General features: G+C 46.6%; 1 protein-coding gene across 2 annotated transcripts in view; it reads left to right on the forward strand.

The window, feature by feature from the left end:
* BCKDHB (branched chain keto acid dehydrogenase E1 subunit beta) overlaps window positions 1-22,833 on the forward strand; it is a 1,118,926-nt gene that overhangs the window by 48,217 nt on the left and 1,047,876 nt on the right. For both annotated transcript variants that reach the window (XM_085611011.1, XM_085611012.1), the window contains exon 2: window positions 10,489-10,566. In XM_085611011.1, the coding sequence (XP_085467137.1) occupies window positions 10,489-10,566 (78 nt within the window). The remainder of the gene's footprint in view (window positions 1-10,488; window positions 10,567-22,833) is intronic.

Consider the following 22,833-nt stretch of genomic DNA (forward strand, 5'->3'; position numbering starts at 1 on the left):
TTCTCATAGGCCCATATAAATCATGAGAACAGGTCTTCGATCTTTTTTAGACACATATTGCTGAATTCTAGTGGATTAGCTCTTATAAAGTATAAACATTTAGGGGAAAAAAGCATTGTAATTAAATTACATCTCCCTACTATTGAAAGATGTAATTTGTGTAGTCGAATTAATTCAGGTTTAATTTTGTCAATCAAGGGATCAATATTACATTCAACTATCTTCTCTACAGTTGCCATGACTTCCACTCCGAGATACCTAGCTTTTTCAACCTGTCTTGTGTCTTGGCCCATGTTAACATTCTTACAGATTATCTGGGTTTTGGATCTATTAAGGGAGTATCCAGACAGACTTCCAAACCTTGCCGCCTCTAACTCAACCTCGGCCATAGACATTTCTGGATTAGCAGTCACCAAGGCAATGTCGTCGGCATAGGCCAGGATTTTCGTCTCCCATCCATGCGATAGAATGGGACTGATTTTCTGATTTCTTTCCAGCAAGCGTAAGAAGGGGTCTATATACAGTGCGACCAGGAGAGGTGAGCTTGGACATCCCTGGCGGGTTTCTCTAGCTATTTTAAAGGTTTCGGTTAATGCTCCATTTAAGAATAATCTTGCGGTGGGTTGATAATACAGCATCTTGAATGCTTGTATATATCCCTGACCTATCCCGACCCTTGACAGGCTCTCCCATAGAAAAGGCCAGGAGACCCTGTCAAAGGCCTTCTCGGCATCAAGAAGAATAAGTGCCGTTGGGTCTCCTGATATGTGTGCTGCATCCACTGTACCTTGTCCCGGTATGAATCTGTGCTGTCTCGGAGATATGACTTTATGTATTACCCCCTGCTAATCGAACTGCCAGAATTTTAGAATCAATTTTGCTGTCCGCATTTATCAGGGTAATAGGGCGGTAAGAGGCAGGATCAAGTGCTGATTTATGTTTTTTCAGAAATACAATGATTTTAGCCTGCGACCATGAACCAGTGGTTTTCCCCCCTAAATACATGAACGAATAACTGGAGCATGATCTCTTTTAATTCCGTGGAAAAGCTTTTATAAAATTCACCCGGAATATTATCTAGCCCAGTGCAGTTAATGCAGAGCAGTGTGTCAATCCATTGGGGGGGCTCATCTAGTAGGGCCTGATCCTCATGTGATAACTGCACAGCTGGGATTTGGTTTAGATAGTTAGTGATTTCATCTAAATGGGCCATAGTCGTCTCGTGATAATAAGCAAGAAACTCCTTACGAATACCCTCTACATCTGACACTACTTCTTGCGCAGTTTTTTACATCTTTAATAACATTTCTGGTGGCTTTTTGTCTTGCCCTGACGGCGAGGTGGTGTCCAACCTGCTCGCTGCATTCATATGCCTCCCTCTTCCAGGATGCTAATCGATCCGCCGCTCTCTCTGCAATTACCCCCATAACGGCCGATTTTGCTGATATTATTCTTGCTTGCGCGTCTGTTGAATCCTCCCCATCCCTAAGAGCAATAATTCATTTTTCTTCTGCCTCCGCCAGCCGAAATTGCAGTTCATCCAATACTTGCCGTTTTCCTCTATTCAAAGTGATTGAAAAACTAAGTGTCTCTCCTCTAATTGCCGCTTTTAGTGCGTCACAAACTACCTCAATCCTGGTGCTACCTAAATTGTCCTTAATGAATTGTGGAATCCAATGTTTCATGTGCTTGGACTATTCCTCATTAAGAAGAAGGGAACGCTCAAAAGTCCATTTAGTACAATCTCTATTAACCGCTTTTAACCCCCCCCCCCCGATTTCCACCACTAAAGGATTATGGTCTGCAATGATACGAGGAGTCTTCTCTATTGAAGACTCGAGAAGAATAGTCTGGGATGCAAAGACTTAGTCTAATCTGACCAGTTTGTTATGCGGGAAAGCGAAAAAGGTATGGCCGGCGTCGGTAGGGTGTTGTGAGGGCCAGATATCGGTGAGTGCTTGTTCAATGCATAAGGCCTTAAGGGCTTTAAAAACTTTTGGTTTTCGTCCCCTGTATGTCCAATTACTATCCTGAGCTATGCTCTTGTCTGCTGGCAGGTTGATATTCAAATCGCCGCAAATGACTAAAGGTAGCGGCCATCCGGCCAATTCATTGTTCAAAAAATAAAAAATTGCTGGATCATCTGTGGTGCTGCCGTATACGGTGCATATCGTGAGTGAATCCCCGTTTTCCCTGCGGCATACTGTAATAGCCCACCTTCCATTTGAATCAGTTGATGTGCGTGTGAATTGAAGAGAGTGTTTCGCAGATAGAATTGCCACCCCACATATCCTAGCATTTTGGGTAGTGGCCCCTACCACCGTTAAATCAAGTGAGTCTAACGGGTGTATTTGTGTCCTCTCTATATGTGTCTCCTGCAAACATAGGATATCAGCTTTAAGAAGCCGTAGTGCTACAGCCGTGTTGTGTCGTTTCTTGATATCATTAAGGCCACACACATTGATTGTTGCTATGCGTAGTTTACTCATTAAGTGTAGCTACGTTTCCCCAAGTTTCCCCAAACAATATCTCACAAATTAAAAAAACAGACCAAAAAGGCAAGCTTTGCAGGAAAAATGAAAACAAAAACTTAATGTTTCGGGATAACCCACTCGGTGCCAGCCCCCACCCCTTCCCCTGCCATGTCCTACCCCCCATGAACCCCACCCACCACCCTCCACCACCCACTGAGACTACCTGGTTCAACATGAACCAGGATGAGGACATCTGGGCAGTCAGGGTCCCATACCCCGCCCCCCCGATCCGACCCCCGTGCGGATAGTCGATCCCAAAAAATAAAAAGACAAAAGGAAAGGAAAAGGAAAAAAAAAACATTACCCTCACAAATGTCCACTATTTTATACGTTATAGCGCACATTTTTGACTGATTTAATCTCTATCTCTGTCGTCTGTCTCTGTCCCTGTGTCCATCGGCATCTGTTACAAGTCCTTAAGGTACAAGGAGAATGGATTGTTTAGTTCTTGGTTCTATCTCTTCTGGATTCTGTAACCTCCTTGAGATATGCCTGTGCTTGGATTTCCGAAGTAAAGCTACGTGTAGCCCCATTGAAGATGATTTTTAGACGTGCTGGATTTTGTAGGTATACCGTCGCACCAATTTGCTGGAAAGGGGCGAAGAGTTGTCGCATCCTCCATCTTCGCTCAACTGTGGCATTGGCAAAATCAGGTCTGCTAAAGAAGGTAACTAAACTCCCTCTTACTGGTGGGCCGTGCTAGATAAAAAATTGACTGGCGTAGAAGAAAGTTACCAAAGCGTACTAGCATTGCACGGGGATATTGTGCGGATGTCTGGGGCGTTTGGAGGGAGTTCATGGGAAGCGATGCGCGCATTGTATTTCCCTATTCCAATTCCAGGATTGAAGTTCTGGAAATTCGCCTTTAAAAAGTGTGATCATATAAGCCCTTGGATCGCTCCCGCTCCTTCTGGAATCCCCAGAAAACAAAGGTTGTTGCGCCTCGATCTACTCTCCTGGTCCTCGATCTTCAGCATTAAGTCCTTTACAATACCATCATGCTCATTCCCCTGCGCTTGGAGGGAGGAGATGTCCTTCTCCAGATTTTCTGTGAGCACTTCTACAGAGGACATTCTGTCAGAGATCTCCGCACAGGTACGGCACACTTTCCGGATCGCACCCTGTAGTTTCTGAGTGGCCTTTCAGTTTTTCCGGTTGTCCATCTTGACCTTGTATTGAAAACTTTTAATTGAGTTCAAGACATCGGCTAGGGAAGGTTCCTCTTTATTTCCGGGGGCTCCCGAGTTCCCGCTTCTCCAATCTTCCACGGTTGTGGGGTTGCCGCCTGAGCAGACTGTTTGATCTGAGGGAGTCGCAAATTGAGAGGATGAGTAGTCCCATCTGAGTTCGGTGTTACTCCCTTGGTTGGTGGTGTCCCCGTTCATGTGTCTGCTTTGTTTTTTCTGCTTTCTCTTTTTCTTTTCCAGCTTTTTTTTAAAAGCGATGTCTTTCCAAGAATCCTCTGATCTCCTCAAGTCTGTACTTCCCCAGTCTTGATTCTTACCATCGCTAGATGTTGAAATACCGGTCTCATACCTCTCTGACTCATCAGTAACAGAGGAGGGTTTTTCAATGCCGTTGTGGTTTTCCAATCGTTGTATGACAGTGCACGTTGAATTAGCAGGAGCTTCCTGTGAGGTAGCTTCCGTGATTGAGGTGATTTCAGTGCTTATGCAATTTGGGAGCCCCCCTTTAGCCCCAAGCTCTATCCCAGGTGCTCTTCCATCCTGATTTTGAGGGCTGGCCAGTGGGGCATTAGGAGAGTCATTCTGCACCTGCTCACTGTTAACACACATGTCAAGTTCTAAAGTAGGGGTTGCTCCTGTATTTTCCACCGGAGATCAAGTTGATTGGGCCGGTACTACAGTTTTTGCCAATGCTGATTCCTGCGAGATCTCCTGTGAGGTCCCTTCGAATACTGCAGAGGTGGTTAGGTTAGTCTGTCCGCTGGGTAATCCTGCCATAATTTGTTCGTTGTGCGCTTTTTCTCCCATCGCCGGGCCAAAGATATTGGATATTAATGGCTGCGACTCAGATATCTGAGCATTAGCATTAGTTGTGAGTTAAATGTTTTTTTTTGGCAAGTAACCTCTTTGCCTGCTTAGCCATCCGCTCCGCCTTATCACTGGAGGTCAAATTATCAGTGCATTCCTTACTTTCCTTACTTTTTAGCCCCCGCGTTTCTGGGCGCCTTGGTAAGGGTTCTGATTGATTTGGCTGCACCATATCAGTCACTCCTGATGCCAGTAAGTTGCTGTCTTTAACCTTAATGACTCTTCCCACCACCTTGCCCCGTCATCCTTACATGCTTTTCTCTGGAAGCTGAAGAATCCAGAAAACAATGTATCCTTTGCTTTCGATTTCTCCTTTGATGGAGCCCGCAGCTGCCGCTGCCGTTGCCTCTGATCTCTGTAACTTGCAGAGCCGCGAGGAGTTTGCCGACTGAGCTGCGTTGATCTGTCGCGTCACTGCGGGCTGCAGGGCGGTGTGGATCGACGATGTGGGAGATGTAAGAGATACCAGGGCAGCGTGGCTCGCTGTTCGTGATGCAGATTCAAGATGTCTCTTCGCTCCTCGCTGCTCCTCCGGATTTCTGACCCATACGAGTACAACACAGGTGGAGATGTGAAGCCGACCCATGCGGTAAGATTGCTCCGGTTCTGCCAGACGATGAGTAGTGTTTTAAGCGAGGTTTCTTCCCATTAGAGAGGTCTCATTGCTTGCTAGGGATCGGATTGGCGGAGCAGCATCGGGTCGCTGCTACTCAGGCGCCATGCTGTCTCTACAAAAAGCTGATTTCAGAAATGTGTGATTTCACAGTAAATCATTAAAATTGCATAGGTTGCTGGCATTCCTTACCATAATTTATAAAGGCTAGAAAAGAAGACTCTTCTTGAATGAACATATGTACCTGTATTTAGCCCAAAAAGTGATATTTTATCACAAAACGTTCATATTGGTGATTCATTTAGTATGAATAATGAATCCTTTGTTGCTTTCACAGATGAATGATATTTATGTTTTGATTTGCTAACAGGATACCATGGCACACAGAGGGAGTGACCTGTCCGCCAGACTCTAACCACAGCCCTAAAACATATGGATGTTGAAATTCATTGAAAGTCCTTGAAGGATTCTTGAATGGCTGCGGTTGTAATTGCCCTTCAATAATCATCTATGGAACTCAAATGATTTTCAGTTTCTTATGTCATAATTTTGTTCTCAGTGAGTCTTCAATTATTTATTCACTTTGCAAGAATATGTTTCTAAAATGCAAATATTGTGCTGTAGAATCAAGTCCTTTAAAAAAATAATAAATAAGAATTGTGTTTGAATAAAACAAAATGTTTGATATTGTGTTAAATTGTCACATATATCAATCTGAGAATATGTTTCTACACCCCACTGGATATTCAATTAGTGTATTAAATATTGACCTCAATGATAACTAGCAAAATGCAGGTGAAGTCGGATAAACATGTTGCTCCTTCTCAAACAAGCTCTGGGCATTATTACAAACCATCGTTCTTTTGCCCACCATTCCACCTCGGTTTCTGCCCAGCCATATTCAAATGAGTCTTGACCTTGTACCCTTGGGAACAGTTCAGGCCAAACTGCCAGGCTAGGTCCTGCCTGAACCGTAACAAGATGAATATAAAGGTCTATGTAAAATGTTAGCAAATTCTGACCTTTTTTGGTATTTTTGACATGGGCATTCCATTAGATTATAAGGGAACACTGCTTCTGCATACAAAAGATGGTTGATATTTTTTCTAGAAATTCTGTGTGTGTTCTGTATGGGCTGTGGTAATAAACACTCAATCACATTCGGCCCTTTTTTCTTTCTCATGCAGAATGCTTTAGATTTTGACTTTCGCAATAAATTCAACAGATTAATATTTAAAATGTTATGATTAATTCTACTGTATTGATCATTGAGAGAATGCAAGACTTTTATTTAAAACCATGTAACGGCCTCATTGCAGTACAATTGCACTTACCAGACATTAAAGGATTTCAGGAAGTGATGCTTCTCTTCTTGAGAGTGTATTTTCGAACCGGGGCTTGCCCATCCTGTCCATGCACTCCTCTAGTTTCCCATGGCACCCAAACACCCCGGACCATCCCTTGCATTCCAGCTCGTGGATCTTGTAGGAAACTGCTAATTCTCCCTGCTTATGCCACTCTAGTGGAGGCCAAACAAACGCTGGGAGTGCCATGCGCAGTGCATTCCCTGATGCTGCCGAAGTGATATATATACATTTTTGTTTTGTTGCGAATAGTGACACTGTCTGGACCTGATTTGCAAGGGATCATGTCCATGCATATTTGGCTCACCTCTCTGTTGTGATGGGCAGAATATGCCCCAGCTGCATCATTCATTGTTTATGTAATGTGGTGGTAGCTCCCACCGAGAGGTAGCCCTGCGAACTGTAGGGCTGGAGCTCCCATCCCAGGAGTAACATTTCCCAACAAGCATTGGCATAGCCAATAGGTCTCGCCTTTGGGACCTTATAAGTATTTAGCCATGCAGCATATTATCTCGATTGCTATACCATCTACTGTTCTTTAATGGGGAAGCTTTGACGCTGGTAGGCATATTATTGCACTGCATTGAGAAGTACCTAAAGTGTTTTTTTTTTTCGGTGTACAACTGGTAGTCGGAACTCACATAACTAGAAGTGCTTTTATATGTGATAATGACGAAACAAAAGAGCTATAGTAAGCAAACGGGGAATGGGTGTAGGCATGAGCAGTTGGGAGATTCAATGAGACAGAGAGAAAGGCGGCTTTGAAAGAGTTAGCTAGTGAAGTAGGAATAAAAAAGCTTGAGAGGATTACGGGCATGGAGAAGAGGGAGCTAGCACAGTAAGTGGAAAAAAAAGCAAGTTAGAGAAAGGAAAGAGAGGCAGAGACCAAAAGAATAAGCAAAGAAATAAGGAGAAGATGACGAAAGAGATAAAGAGGAGGAAGGAGATGTACTAGGAGGGATGAAATTTAGGAAGAGAGAGGAAAATGTGGTAAAGAGAAACTGAGAAATGGAAATAGAGAGGGTGAGCTATGTTTACAGTGATGATATTAAAAAGTAGAAAACAAAGGGAAAGGGAGTGAGAATGATGGGGGGGTAGAAGCACGAGGAAAACAAGGATGAGCAGTATTGAATCAGAAGGGGAGATAAAAACAGAGCAAGCTAGAGAAACAAACATTGAGGATGAGGGTGCACTGATGGTCCTGTACTTCGTATAGAGTTTAAGATTGCTCCCGGCCGGGAGGGTATGGATAGCAGCAGGACAGAGAGCAAACTAAAAACAGAAGCCTGCCTAGCTTAAAATATAACCATAAAGTTGTTCCAAAGGTGCTTCTTTACAAATAACTGTCATATTTACCGGTCAATTGAAGTGGGCCCTCCTTTTAAAAGAATGAAGAGTGAAGTAAAATAAACCATGATTTGGTGACAAAATTGGTAATGAAATTGCACAAATAAAGTGACCATCTGCATCTGTCCTAACTCCAGCCCCAGAAACCGACTCAAAAATAGTTTGGAACGTAGAACCTAGACCTTATGAACACGCCACAGCCCAAAGGAAAAATATACTAAAGTGTCCCCAGAGACTGCTCAAAATAATTAATGTAATCCAAACTCAATAAAGAATGCTATAACAGAGTTAGTGTGCAGTTGTAGGAAAATTATATAGCACTGACAGCCATAAAGATTACATGTTTTTGAAACAACAAAGAACCTATTTACGGTCATGTTGGTTTGTAGAGCTACGCTGCTGATGAATCCTACCTAGCCGGGTTGGAGACAGAAGGGAAGAAAAGAAGGAGAGAATGTTGGCAGATAAAGAGGGAGCAAGATGATAGGGAGGGAGAGAGGTAGCGTAAGAGATGTTGGAAAGAACAAGCGAATGGGAGTGAATGCCCAAAGTAAACACAACACACTGATTGATAAAACCGCAGGTGGAGCTCACAAGCCACTTAACCTTGGGAAAACATGATGTCTGCAGTATGATGGACAACGAAAATGGACGGGCAGTTCTACAATCGATTAAACCACGTTTGGTGGAAAGCGGCGACATCTAAGAATCTTGTGCTGCCATTTCTCCCTTACTGTAATATTATTTCAATAGTATGTAAAGAAAGAGTCTCTTACCAGTTTGAAGTAACTTTGTGAGCATGTTAAAAGGTAAAAATAAAAATCATTTAAAAAATGTTCTTGTCTGCTTTTAATCATTATGAAAGGGCGTTGCCAGCATTCTCAATTTTCAAAATTTTTGGCATGTGCCAAACCAAAAGAGCAAGTAGCAACACGGAGAAACCATACAAGGGAAATGATGGTTCCAAAGTACAGCACATTTAAAACAAGGCTTATACTGCCTGCGGTTCATACTGTGAAACTGCAGGAGGACCACCCACCACTGTGATTTAAAAAAAACAACAAAAAAAAAAAAACTGAGATCTACCAGCCAGCCACTACATATCAGCCCTGAGATGTAATTTTCTTCAGGATCATGTTCTCTAGTCCTGAACCCCTAATCTGTTTGACCTTTAATGGAGCTGCATGGAAAAAGGTACTTTCGAAATGTAAAGATCACGTTGTAAAAAACAATCAACACTTGTAATTAAAACTGAAGATCGTGAGTTCTCCAACCACATGCTCCAAGAAGAACCACTTTCTCCCCAATTTCAGTAATTTAGCGAAGGCTCCCGTGGAGAGTGTTCAGGAAGCAGAGAAAACAAGCAGGCTCCGAGTCCACAGTGCCTGCACACAAGGAGCTGCTCCCCTCTGCCTCCTCCACTCAGCACCTACCAGGCTTCTTATACTGCCATTGGAGTTCAGGTGCAGGCTCTGTGAGAAAGGCTGCAGCCGATTCCGTTGTGCTGGTAAATGCAACTCGGAGCTGAGGAGCCGGGAGGTGTGGCTGCAGCAGTGTGTGCACTTTCTAAGTAAAACACCACTTGTACCAACAAGTATTTCCTGTGGCTGACAACATCATTTTGTAGAGGGGCGCACCACACATGCATGTGGCTACAAAATGATGCAGGCGCTTTTTTCCTCTTATTAACTACTGAACCAAGTTGGATCGGTAACTTAAGACAAAATAAAACGCACAAATTTTTTTTTTTAAGTGAGAAGGCTGCTGGGGGGGAAACAGAACCAACGGGCGTGCTGAAGCAAAGTGGAGTATGTGGAAGCGACACAGAGGATGTCGAGGGGATGAATGTAGATTAGGTTACAGTTGCTAGTAAAAGGAAGACAAACGAGAGAGCCGTGCACGGCACGGCAATCGTGTTTGAGGGCCCGGGAGTGGTACGTGCATGTGTGCGTGCGCAGTCTGCTCTGTTTCAAAGCAGATACTCGTGCTTGTGGCGCGCTCCTGCGCGATCCCGCAAGGTGTATGCCGCCACAAGCACGAGTATGTGCTTCGAAAAAGAGCAGAGCGACGGCTAAAGGTGTCCTATGCAGCGCATGTGCGGTGCGTAGGCGAGACCTAATAAAAAATCTCCTTATGTGATTAGAAGTCTGCACAGAGAAACCTGTGTTGTTTATCGTTTACTCTTCTGGTCTCACTTTGATAGGCTGTCCTAAAGTCTCAGTCTTGGAGTAATGTAAGAGGGACAGTGTGGATAACACATGCTCTTAAGTAAGCTGGTGGGGTGTACGGTAGATGAAAGTGCTTGCAGGCTAATCAATACTGTGACTTGGGGTAACCCAAAATACTGCTGCACAAGCCCACCAACCACTACAACCCACAGCAGGCAGGACGGTGAAGAAGCTTATATTCAAACCGTGCTGGTCTCAGTATTGACCATAGACAGTGGGGTCTGGAAGCGCCTTTGTACTGTCGGAATTGGAGTGACGGTGACTCTTCATGACCTGGAGAAATACAATCATTTATTTTTGCTTTTTATAGTTGATTTGTTTCTTATTTTCTTTTTGTTTTTACTCTAGGTCCAACTCAGAAGATGAATCTTTTTCAGGCTGTAACTAGTGCTTTGGACAACACATTGGCGAAAGATCCAACTGCAGGTATATGTTGATATTTCAAGTTTTTAAAGTTAGTTATTCATTAATGGAATGTTGTCAGTACTTGTCTTCTGTCCAGTGAGAAAGTGTTACATTTCACTAAAAGCCAAGCTGATGTATATAAATAAGTTCTTGTTTTTTCTTTGCCTTTTTCATGCCATGCATGTTACATAAATGCACTTGTGGGGAGGCACCATTCTCAGTTGGATAGCTAACCTCTCTCACTGCAGCAGTGTGACATCCTTTGCTGTTCCCAGCAGCATACGTTGTCGGTAATAGGGGTTGACACTTTTCACACTTTTCCAAGATATTAAAAAGTAGGCACCCACTTGGAGCGGTAAGTACCCTCTTGGAAGTTAAATAATTGTTTGAAACACTTTTCTTGCCCACCACACGAATTTGGGAATATCACACCCTGCTTTGACCACTGGCAGTGCCTTCACTGCCTCGAGCACTTTTTTACAGCGAGTACCTGTTAAACCGATCTAAAGATGTTGAGACTGCATAAGGCATCACCTGCAACAAGGGCCTGCTTGAAGGCACTAAATGATAGAAAAGCTTCTAAGTGAAAGGCTTAATTTCTTGGGTTTACCTATCTGTCTAGATTCTCTCTGGTCCCAATCCTGCCCATCAACCTGGTGCCTCTAATAAGACAACCAAACACACTTTTTAAAACATTTTTCTACAGCCATGGCACTTACGAATTCCCATGCACCTTCATTATATGATCCCTAATATCATAATTGAAGTTCATCCTTAGTACTTGTACTACCTAAGTAGCTTTTAAATTATGAATGCTCATATTTATTGATGTCTAAGATCCATGCACTTGATTGATCCATCTGGTGCAGGACAGATTCACCAAATACAAATTTTAAATCCACTTTGATCACTACATTTTCTGCTGTGTCATTGCAGATGATCCTTATTTGTAATTTCTTTCAGCATTATGGGAAGCAGCCACGGAATAACAAAGGGTTCCATTCACAAAGTTAAATTTGGTCGTAAACGGAAGTTTATGACTGAATTTACCTATTCTACACCTGCTGGGAATTCCCAAAGGGATATGGGGTAAGCGCATATACATGTGCTAAGACCAGCACCACTGGTAAATCAAACTCCAGGAGCGGGAATATGGTCGTTCATAGCATGATTACCCATGGGCATTTGTGAACATCTACAAACAAGTATGTTTCTGGGTGTTTTGTTATGTTGAGCATCTTTAAAAAAAAGTATGCCTATTTAAGTGAACAGGGGATCTCCTGATATAAACTAGATCTAGCCCCAGAGGACTGTGGGCCTGATTTAGGGTTTGGCAGACAGGTTACTTCTTCATAGTATGACAGTGAACATCTCCGTCTCATTGCAAATACCATGGGATATAATGCACTTAAAATAAGGCAGACTGGACATTGTCACGTATGTGACTGAATAACCCTCCCTCAAACTCTAATTCAGACCCTTTGTCTTCTGAAATACTGCTTGAGGATCTGAGATCCTTCTAGATAAACACAATTGCAGCTGGGCCCTAGTTTCTGAACCGCAGTTGGGGGCGCATTTAAATTGATAACCAAACTAGTGTATTTTCTTCCAAATAAATAGAAGTGTCTTTGCCTTAGGTGAACACATTGTCTCACCTTTATCCTTTTCCAGCCCTTTGGAAAAACAAATTCTATAGCTTGTATTAAACATGATTTAGACCCACGACTATTGCGCCGCTGTACAGCAATTTTTATGAAGATTGTTCTTAATATAAAATACCAACAGTTAAAAAAAAAAAAAAAGGACCTAACAATTCTACATTGATCAGGAACAGTTTTTAGTTTCCTTTGAGGCTGTACTCTACCAGGGGTGCCTTGTGGTAGAAACTGAGAAAAAAGTTTAAATTCAAGCAAAAAAAATGTCTGTCACAACAAACAGCAAGTGTAATGAAAAAATTCCTAGCTATCGTAACGGAAGGTTTCATTCTTATTAAGGACCTGGCGGCGAGGATTAGGCAATTCTTTCTTAATAATAATAATAGCTAAACTTGCAAAGCGCCTGGTTACACCGGCTGATGTGTCCCCGCACTGAGAGCAGAGACTACAGTGAAGAAGATAGAAAGGGACCTAAGCGTGGAAGAGCCAGGGTTTTAGTTTCTTCCAGAAGAGAGACTCCGATGGTTCAGCATGGAGAAAGAGAGGGAATGCATTCCAGTTCTTAGATGCCAAATAACTGAAAGAACACGCTCCCATTCTAGCCTTCTGTACTTTAGGAACCATGACCAGATAGGTCCCGGTCGATCTGAGAAGGCTTGTCGGATTGTAAGGAGTGAGTAGGTCGTGCAAATAGCTTGGACATTTACCCTGCAGGCTACGGTAGCTTATGCATACGGTTTTAAAAAGGATTCTTTCCTTAACCGGTAGCCAGTGGAGGTCAGCAAGAGCATTCCTGATGGAAGCTCTACTTGGAATCTTCAGAACTAGGCGAGCCGCCGCGTTCTCGATGCATTGTAGTCTGTGAATGCATTCTTTTCTTTCTCCCAGGTAGAGAGCGTTTCCGTAGTCCAAGGCATGGACCAGGGTTTTCCTGACTGAAGTGGGGAGAACGTCCAGAGTTTTCCGTAATGTTCTCAGGATTCCAAAGCACTTCCCTGCCATCTTTCTGGTGTGTGCCTCAACAGAGTAGAGTCCAACCACACTCTCAGGTTTTTAACCTGTTTTCTAAGGAACTAAGTGGGGCCCAGTGTCCGTGGCCACCATGCTGATGACCAAATGGAGGGGGATTTCCCCACCACTAGAATCCCTGTTTTACTGCCATTTAATTTCAGGCAGGTATTTGTCATCCAGGATGCCAAGTCTTGCAGGCAAGAGGAAAAATTAAAGGCTGCTGCGTCAGAGGCCTGCGACAGTGAGACAGCGAGACAAGCAATTGCGTGTCATCCGCATATGAAACAATGGTGACTCCCTGCCGTTCCATAATCTCTGCCAGAGCTGCGTTATAAATAATAAAGAGAGTAGGGCTCAAAATGGAGCCTTGAGGGACCCCTTGGGCCTGCGCTATGAGATAGAGATATGTGGTCGTTGTGCTACCTGAAAGCTCCGCTCCTGTAAGTCATCCATTTAAGAGTGGCTTCGTCCAACCCCCCTACTCTGAGACTCTGTATGAGCAGTTTGTGGGATACCGTATCAAACGGTCCAATAGGACCAAGGCCACTGTCTGGCCGTCATCCACGCGCCTGCGTATTGTCTCTGTAGCAAGAAGCAGTGTTGACTCTGTAGAGTACGTGGCTCTAAAGCCAGATTGTGTGGAGTGAAGATTATGCTGATTAATGTGAGCCACTAATTGAGTGTTCACAACTTCGGCTATTTTGGAAAAATAGGGCAAAAGTGAAATAGGGCGCAAGTTCTCCAGCTGATTCGAGTCAGCTTGTTGTGCTCTTACACAGGTTAACACAGGTAGCCAGGAAGAGCTTTGAAGACTTCTTTATTGGTTCCAGGTAAATATGTACATCAGTTCATATTCTAGTTGCCAGTCCTTATTCCAGCCCCGCCAGTTGCAGCCTCCCTGCAGCTCAGCCCATCTCCAACTGTCACCACTCATCCACACAGGCTCCCAGGCATTCCATCATCACAGTCACACCAACATTCCATAACCATCTCTCACTCTGGCGGAGCAGCTAGGAGCAAGCTAGGCTGGGTAGCATTAAATATCACTGTGAGGATATAACACAGCTCCAGGCTTTTTCCTAATAGGAACGACCACTGCTTGCTTCCACGACTTAGGGACCACACCACCGACATAGGAAAGCTCAAGAAGCTGTCTAATGTCGGGTATTCTGGTCTCCAGGCCATCTCTCATAATTTTAGGTGTAGTTGAATCTGTGGGAGAGCCGGATTTAATACTTAAGGCTATGCCTTTGAGATCTTCAAATGAGGGTGGATCAAATCTGGAGAGGCGGTTTGCCTCCTCCATATTTGTCTTCTCAGATTGGCAGAACATCCCATTGCAGGCCTCAAACGGAAAGGTATCATATATTTTGGCTACCTTCTCTGCAAAGAAATCAGCAATTTGATTACATAACTCCACTGAGCTGGGAACAGGAGTTACAGTTCTCGCAAGCAAGGACAGATCTTTAAAGATGGTAAATAGTTCTTTGGAAGAGCTCTCTGCCTGCTCTAGCCTTACATTATAATAGGCCGCGCGCGTTTCTTTTAATAAGGCGATGATAGTGTTTTAAATGCACCTTATTAGCGGTATGCTTCTGGTCTGAGAAATCTCTCCTCTAAAGGCGTTCTAAACGCTTAAAGGCTTTTTTTGCTATTCTTAGTTCTTCATTAAACCATGGTGCAGAATTCGACTGTCTACACGGGAAGCTGGAGGTCACGGGGGGGCGACCCTATCCAAAGCTTCCGTAATCCACTTGTCCACTGAGCTACATGCCACATTAATATTTTTTCCCATGACAGGACGACTCTGCTGGAGGGCATGAGTAAAGCTTGCAGGGATAAACATAGACCATTCTTCTATTTTATTCAACAGCAGCCATTTTTACACTTTAACATCCTTCAGAAAAACTTCATTTCCCATAACCATAGTGAACATGTAGTATTAAGTCAAAGCAACAGTCCCCCAGTCAGGGGCCAGCCTCGCTGATAACCGCTTTCGTCCCTCGTCGGAATCCCTCTTTCTTCCTGCGACCATGCAGACAGCCAAAGATCCTTACTCTGGTTTTGCAGACTCTGATCCTGAAAAAGAGAGACTTGTGATTGCCAGGAAAGTGAGGAAAAGTATACCTGAAAGCAATCATGTCAGCATCATTTGTCAATACAGAAGGAAAAAAAACTATTTGAAACTCCGTTACTTACATTCATATGACGATCCAATAACCTGGGTGGGTCATTCCTGAACTCAGGGTGGGCTAATCCTAGCCTCCGAGTCCTTAATAGAATTGAAACTTTCCATTATGATAGCTAGGAAATTTTTCATTCTATGTCAGGACCCGGAGGCAAGGATTAGGCAAGTTCAAAGCTTGTCCATTACCAGAGCTGCAGTGGAGGAGACTGGTTTAAAGTAGAACTTTTTGAAGGTTGAGTCAGATGACCAGTCTTCTGCATTTAGTATGTCCTCCAAGCGAGCTCCCAAGACAAAAGCTTTTGAAGCCATTGCATTCATTGTCGAGTGCGCTCCAAAGACCTTGGTATCAATACCAGCCTCCGACATCAGCCATCGAACCCACCTGGCGATAGTCGGGGATGACACAGCTCTGAAAGGCTTCCGCAGAGCGATTGGCAACTGGCTTTCCCTGTGGGGACGTAACTCTTCCGTCATGCATTCATAAGCTTTAATACATCTTACTACACACAATTTAGATACCTCCGGGAATGCTGGCTAGGAAATCACCCGAGATTGACATTTAGTCCTGCTTGAAACGTGGAAGGGGACTCCATCAGGTGTAAAAGGAAGACCTGTGACATCTAGAGCCCCAACATCGGAAACTCTTCTACATGATATTAGACATAGAATCATTGCCAGTTTTGCACACAACTGCTTGCGAGAAAGATACTTGTTGCTCGGCCAAGCCGTCAGAAAATTGAGGACCTTGTTCACGTCCCAAAGGACCGAATACCGTGGCTCCGGAGGGAGCGATAACCGAATCCCCTGAGGGAGCTTCCTGACTAGCGGGTGCTCACCCACCGGGAGGCTTGCCACAGTGGCATGACCCGCAGAGATAGCGGAGTGAAAGGTATTGATCGACCGATAAGCCAGACTCTTCAAGGCCAAACGCGTCAGATATGGACAACGTCTGCCCCCACGGGATCCAGGTTTCGTTGCAGACACCAACCCATTCAACGGGCACAGGCTGAACGATATCTCTTGATTGTTCTGTCCGACAATGCTCGAGAGAGGAGGTCTGCAGCGATTCTCGAAAGGCCAGGGACTTGCCATCGAGTCCGGTAATCCTCCACACCATGAGAGGCAATGAACCCAACATCACCCAGCGGGTGAGGATTGCCCTCTGGATCGCTCAGGAGATGAGGCAGCTGGGGTAGTCGCATTGGAGAACCCCAGGAAAGTTCCATCAGAACTGGAAACCACACTTGCGACTTCCACATTAGGGTGACCATCACTAGATCTGCCTTTTGCCTGCACAACTGAGTCGTCAATCTTATGACCATGGCGAAGGGGGGAAAGGCATATCCGTGGCCGCCGCCCCGGATCCGGTCTCCAACTGAAGTATCTGAGGAGATGGTGGTCGAGACGCAAAGAGGTCGATCAAGAAAGGTCCCCATAGCGTTGACAGAGCCTGAAAAAACGGGGGAAACAGTTTCCACAGACTGGAGTCCCGCAAGTGACGGGAGTGCCAATCTGCCACCTGACCTTGACCCGGGAGATGTTTTGCCGTCACCGAGATCTGGTGATCGAGACAGTATTCTCAGAAGTTCTCGGCCAGATCTGCCAAGGCCTTGTAGCGCGTGCCCCCCAGGTGGTTGATGTAGCGCACCACCGCTACATTGTCCATCTTGAGAAGGACACAGGCCTGCGCCCGGTCTCTGGTCCAACAACGAACCGCAGAAGCGTCTGCCATTAATTCCAGGCAGTTTATGTGCGGACCAAGCGCCTCCGGTGGTGAATTCTCCACAGCGGGCTCCCCAACCGGACCTGCTGGCATCGGACTCTATCACGAGATCCGGTTGGGAACTGAAGATGGTACGGCCATTCCATGCCTCCATGTGGTCTAGCCACCAATTTAGTTCCTCCTTGGCCTCCTCCGATAACGGTACCTGCTGGGTGTACAAGAGACCTCTCCGCAGGTGAGATGCCTTGAGCCTCTGGAGTGCTCGAAAGTGAAAGGGGCCAGGGAAAATAGCCTGAATCGAGGCAGACAGGAGGCCGACCACTCTGGCAATACTGCACAGGGAGGTCTAAGGTCTCATTAGTAGCTGTCAAACCTCTTGCCGAATCTTCGCAACCTTCCTGGGACGGGAGACTCAATGTTGCCGTTACCAAGTCTATGACAAAACCCAGGAATGTGATCGTGGAGGAAGGGGAGAGACTGGACTTGGTCTAGTTGATCACGAAACCCAGCGATTGGAGGAGAGACACAGCGGAGCGCACCTGCCGGCAGAGAGCCTGAGGGCATGGATTCCTGAACAGCATATCGGCCAGAAAGACGATGATTCATATTCCCTGTTCCCTGAGATGTTCTACCACTGGATGCAGGACCTTGGTGAAGCACCAAGGATTCGGGGAGAGACTGAAAGGCAGAGAAGTAAACTCAAAAGTCTCGTCCCTCCATTGGAACTGCAGGAAGCGACGATGAGAGGGAAAGATCGGAATCGTCAGGTACGCATCCTTGAGATCCAACCTGACCATCCAATCCTTGGGGCAAAGGATGGATACCCTCCATCTTGAATTGGCGACTTGTTGAATTCCTGAAGGTTTATAACTGGGCGGTAGCCCCCGTCCTACTTCTGAACCAGGAACAGATTACTCAAAAAACCTGCCAGGTGAGGGAAAGACCTGGAAATTGCTCCTTTCCTCAGCAACTCTTCTACCTCCCGCTGAATGAGGCAAGCTTCCTGTCCCAAGAAGCGAAGTTGCTTGGGGGGTACTGGTTGAATGGGCGACCCTTAAAACTCTATGTGGAAGCCCTGTACTGTCTGTAAGACCCATGTGTCTGTAGCAAGGGACCGCCAACTGTCGAGAAACTGAGCCAATCGACCCCCAAGCAAACACATGAGAGAATTGAAGAACTAACTGTGGGCAGGGTTATTGCTGCCGCCCCTGCGGGGGCCGTTCCGCTATCGCCTCTGTTGACCACGTCCTCTGGTCAGATAGAAACCTCCGAATCACGAGGAGTCTTGCCATTGCCCTCGCTGGGATTGTTGTCCTCTGCCGGAGGTGCCTTGAAAGGAACGGCCAGCCGAGCGCCTCCTACCGCGGCCGGCCCCCGAGGAAAAACAGGCTTTAAAAATGCGCTTGACCATCGATTGGGCCTTATCTAATGAATTGAAAATGGACGCAAATTTACTGTGCTCCTTCACGAAAGGATCTCCAAAATGTCCCCCTTGAGCTACCTGGCCTGCCTCTGAAGTGGCTAACTTGCCCAATTTGGGGTCCAATATAATCAACAAGGACCTGCGCCTTTCAGTAGAAATTGCGCAATTGGCGTTTCCTAGAAATAGAATCGCTCTGTGGGCCCAGCTGGTTGGATGTCAGGCTGAATCAGGGCACCAGAGGCCTTGGCGTCTTCCACCATGTCAAATGTCTTGACTAACGGGCCTGTAATGTCAAGGAGCTTGTCTTGGCAAGTCCGCCAAGACCGGTCGATGCCCTTTTTGGAGTCCTTGATGGATTTGGTCAAAAAGGTCGCCATCCGGGCATCGATTTCAGGTGTTACTGTAACCTTACCCTCCAAAGAGGGATGAGGACACTCTGCCCTCAACCTAGAAGCCACTTCCTGGTCTAAAGGCTTGCACAGCCTACTGGCCACGTACTTCGCCACCTTATCAGAAGGGACCCACTCCGAAGAGCGGGGGTGCAGAAGCCCTTCTTGATCCAGAAGATCTAATTGGCCCTCCGGGGGGTGCCCTGACGGGGGAGCGGTAGAGGGGCGACATGACCGCTGATGGTCAGGCTCTGTCCGACCCCTGAGGGGAGTAGTCGGATTGTTGGGGGGAGGATTCCCTGTCCACATATCTACAACAGGAGGTTCTGCCTGTATGTCCACCTGAGGGGGCGTGGGGGGGCCTCTAGCGTCCAGATAGGCTTGCTTAAGCCTGGTGAATGCATCCAGTTTGACCCCTTCGGAATAGGCTTGCTTGCTGGGTTCGCCCGCTCCTGAGGTTTTGGGGTGGAAGGCCTAGGGAGATCTTCTCTCTGAGGGAGGGGTGGAAGGCACCTTTGTGCCAGTTTAATGAGCCGCGTCTCAAGGGGGGCAATGCCTCCGAAACTGCCCTCACTATAGAGGCATCCACTGAGTCACAGAAGTCGTCTGTGACGGGAAGTACTGGACATCCTCCTACTCATAATAGTCCTCCTCCTCCATGGGCAGGTTTAGGCAATACTGAGGAGGGTAAGGTAAGGGTGGGGAGACAAGCAGATAAGAGGTAGTCAGGCAACATTGGGTTAAATCTAGCCAAAATGGGCACCCAAAGTGTGAGGGGAAAAACTCGGCTAAAGCTAGCACGAAGACAGAGAGAGGCCTTTATAATACGGGGAAAAACCGCAGGCCAAAATAAGGCATCAGAGGCAGACTAGCACCTTTTCAGTCGAACGGCTTAAGCAAAACTGGGCGTGTCTGCACAAAAAAGCAGCTTCCTCGCTGCAGTCCTACCCCGTGGGGTGTCAGGCTCCAGGCCGTCCAGGACTTCAGTGAAGAGAACGCGTGTGGAGGCGCTCGGCAGCAGGCCGTAACCGACGCACTCTCAGGCCGTAACTGACGCGCTCTCCGCCCGTGTCTCTGATCAAATTTGACAGCGGGCAGGCGCGCCCTCTAGCGGCTGGCGGACGCTGCACTTCCCTGTCCCATCACAACACCACAGAGACGGGCGCAAAGGGACGACACGGCGTTCCTGCGGCCGTTAAAAACAAGCATTTGCAATGCAATAGGTCTCGCATTATTAAAGTTTGAGCTATTGGCATTGCTAAATAATGCCAATGGTTCTCTTTCCAACAATACCAAACACAACAAATATAAAACCGCCAGACCACTGAATCCAGTTAGGGAGGGGGCCATCGTAGATCTGGAAAGAGTGCTCAGACCCTAAAAGCCCCTCGGCGCTACAGAAGGAGTGGGACTGTGCCATACACATGCACTAAACACTATGTAATCTTTTGTAAGGCTCCCAAGCCTACACTAGCCATAATATGCACAATAACCCCACTGGCCACCATGTTCCATGACGCCGCGCAAATCATTTTCAAATTGTAAAGCGCTGCTGCGCAGGTAAAGTGGAACAGTTCCGCGCTTTAGAAGGGAATACCTTCGCTCCGTCACCCTAAGTCACCCTAGCTGCTCAGCACACCTAGCTGAACACCGCAGGGCGCACTGGTCAGATTTCCCAAACACTGCCATTGCACAATAGATGTTATGTCGACTGAAAGGACCCGTGGAAGCGCCCTCCCGAAGTGTAATAAAGTCAGAGAGAACTCTAATCCGCCTTTGTTTAATCCAGAAATCTGAGCCTACTGCATGCTAGTACATCTCAGAGCGCGCATGCGCAATCGCCTGGTTTCTTTGCAGCTTTCATGATGCGCGGCAAGCATGCAGCAGCGTGCTCAGAGCTCCCAAAAGTCAACAGTATGCCTGGCAGCCAAAATGACCCTTCCCACCTGATTCATTAACAACAGACAAAAACTGACACTGGCTGTCAGTCAAACCCCAAATTGGTATTAATGTTCTATGCCTAACTGAACAATGTCCCACAGGTTGCACTCAAGGCACCCTTTAGAATGGACAAAACTAGAGAGACACGCGTGCTTTCCATTCTCTCCACGGCCTCTCTCTGGCACGTGCTTTAGAATCTGGCTAACAGCCAATGGGCGAGGGGTTCTCAAAACACACCTGTCCTAAATATGGGACTAGCCAGGTATCTATAGAGTGCTGTGTAGCTGACAGTTGCCCGGTGCTGATCGACCCCAATTTCGGCAGCTATTGGACCCGGACCACACAACGTGGCTGAATGCTGAAGCCAGGACAAGAAACCGGGTATTCGCCACTAGTAAATGCACCACACCTCTATCCATGCCACAATGATCTAGCCCCGCCCACTGCAAGAATGCCCCCCCCCAACTGATGTTTTAATTATAAAATACAGCAGCAGCCATGGTTCAGTGGTCCCCTCAGGGCCCCGGTGCCGCTGCACTCTGCCAATGTGTCATGGCCTGGACCCATGTGCAGGGAAGTTAATAACCCACTTGGTCGCGGTTTCAACTGTGAAACACAGCAATAATGCGGAAACAGTGGCACTCGGGCCTCTGGGACTTGACGTCACTGCACCTGCTGCGCCAATGGAGGCAACTCCCCTGTGGCAGTCAAAGCACTTAGGAGACTTTTAAATTCGACATTCATAAGAATTCAAATAAGCTGGTCACCGGCTCTGACTTTACAAATCTATTGAAGAGTCGGGTGACATCTAATGATCCCTTGTGGGTGCAGCTGTATTCATGCAACTGCGATCTGGGTCATCGATAGCTAATGATTTTTTAAGTTAAAGAGCGCTAAGGTGGGAAAAGACTGTGTTGGCGCTACATAAAAACACAATAAACATTTACAACGTGCGCAGAGATGATCACATACCCACCAGACTACAACAAGCAAAACAGAAAGCAGCTCCACATCCGGGCCGGGGAGGAGACCTGGGAGGGCGAGGGCTGCCCGCGCATGCGCAGTACCCGTCATTTTCGCGTGCCCAGTGGCGGCGCGTGCAGCCGGTGCAGACAGCGCCTGTCTCCTTCCGGGGCTCCCGTGGTGAAGAGGGAGCCCCGGCGCCAGAGAGGAAGTGCGGGAGCTGAAGTCCTGGGTCCCAGGAGGGGGCCCGGGTGAAGAGCGGCAGATAGTGCGGGGCTCCCATGCCAAAGGAGAGAGCCCCGCGTCGTGCTGGCAGTAGTGGAGGTGGAGTGCTCCGGAAGCGCCGCAGCCAGCTGCCGTTCAGGAGGATTCCCCCCGCAGACCGGGTGAGTGAGGGATTCTCCATTTGTCCAGTGGTTGTGCCGATGAAGGCACAGTGTCAATGTTTGTTTCCTGAGCGGACCCGCCGTTGCGGGCCGCTCCAACGAAAGGGCGAGTTTGAAGAAAAAACAAAAAATGAAAGTGAAACTGCAAGCTGGCTTGCGAGGGGAGGGGGTCAGGAGATGTGCACGCCGCGTGGCTGTAAGCGCGTACACAGGCTCCAATCCGCCAAAAGCCTGCGCGTGCCCAACTCCTGTCCCACTTCCGAGGCAAGTCAGCATCAATAGATCTCGCGAACAAACGATTGTTATGACCGGAAATAAACAGGAAGGGCGAACTCCTCACTTAACTGGAAGCTGCAGCAGTGAAGAAAGAGGGATTCCGACGAGGGACAATAGTGGTTATCAGCGAGGCTGACCCCTGATTGGTGGACTGTTGCTATGACTTAATACTACATGTTCCCTGTGGTTATGGGAAATGAAGTTTTTTTGAGGAATGTTAAAGTGTTAAAATAGCTGCTGTTGAATAAAATAGAAGAACGAATTGCCTAATCCTCTCCTCCGAGTCCTGACATAGAATCTGTATTCCCTCCATGTCATATCTTAATAGCAAGC

Source organism: Triturus cristatus, chromosome 6 (genome assembly GCF_964204655.1).
Source record: "Triturus cristatus chromosome 6, aTriCri1.1, whole genome shotgun sequence".
Classification (NCBI taxonomy): Eukaryota; Metazoa; Chordata; class Amphibia; order Caudata; family Salamandridae; genus Triturus; species Triturus cristatus.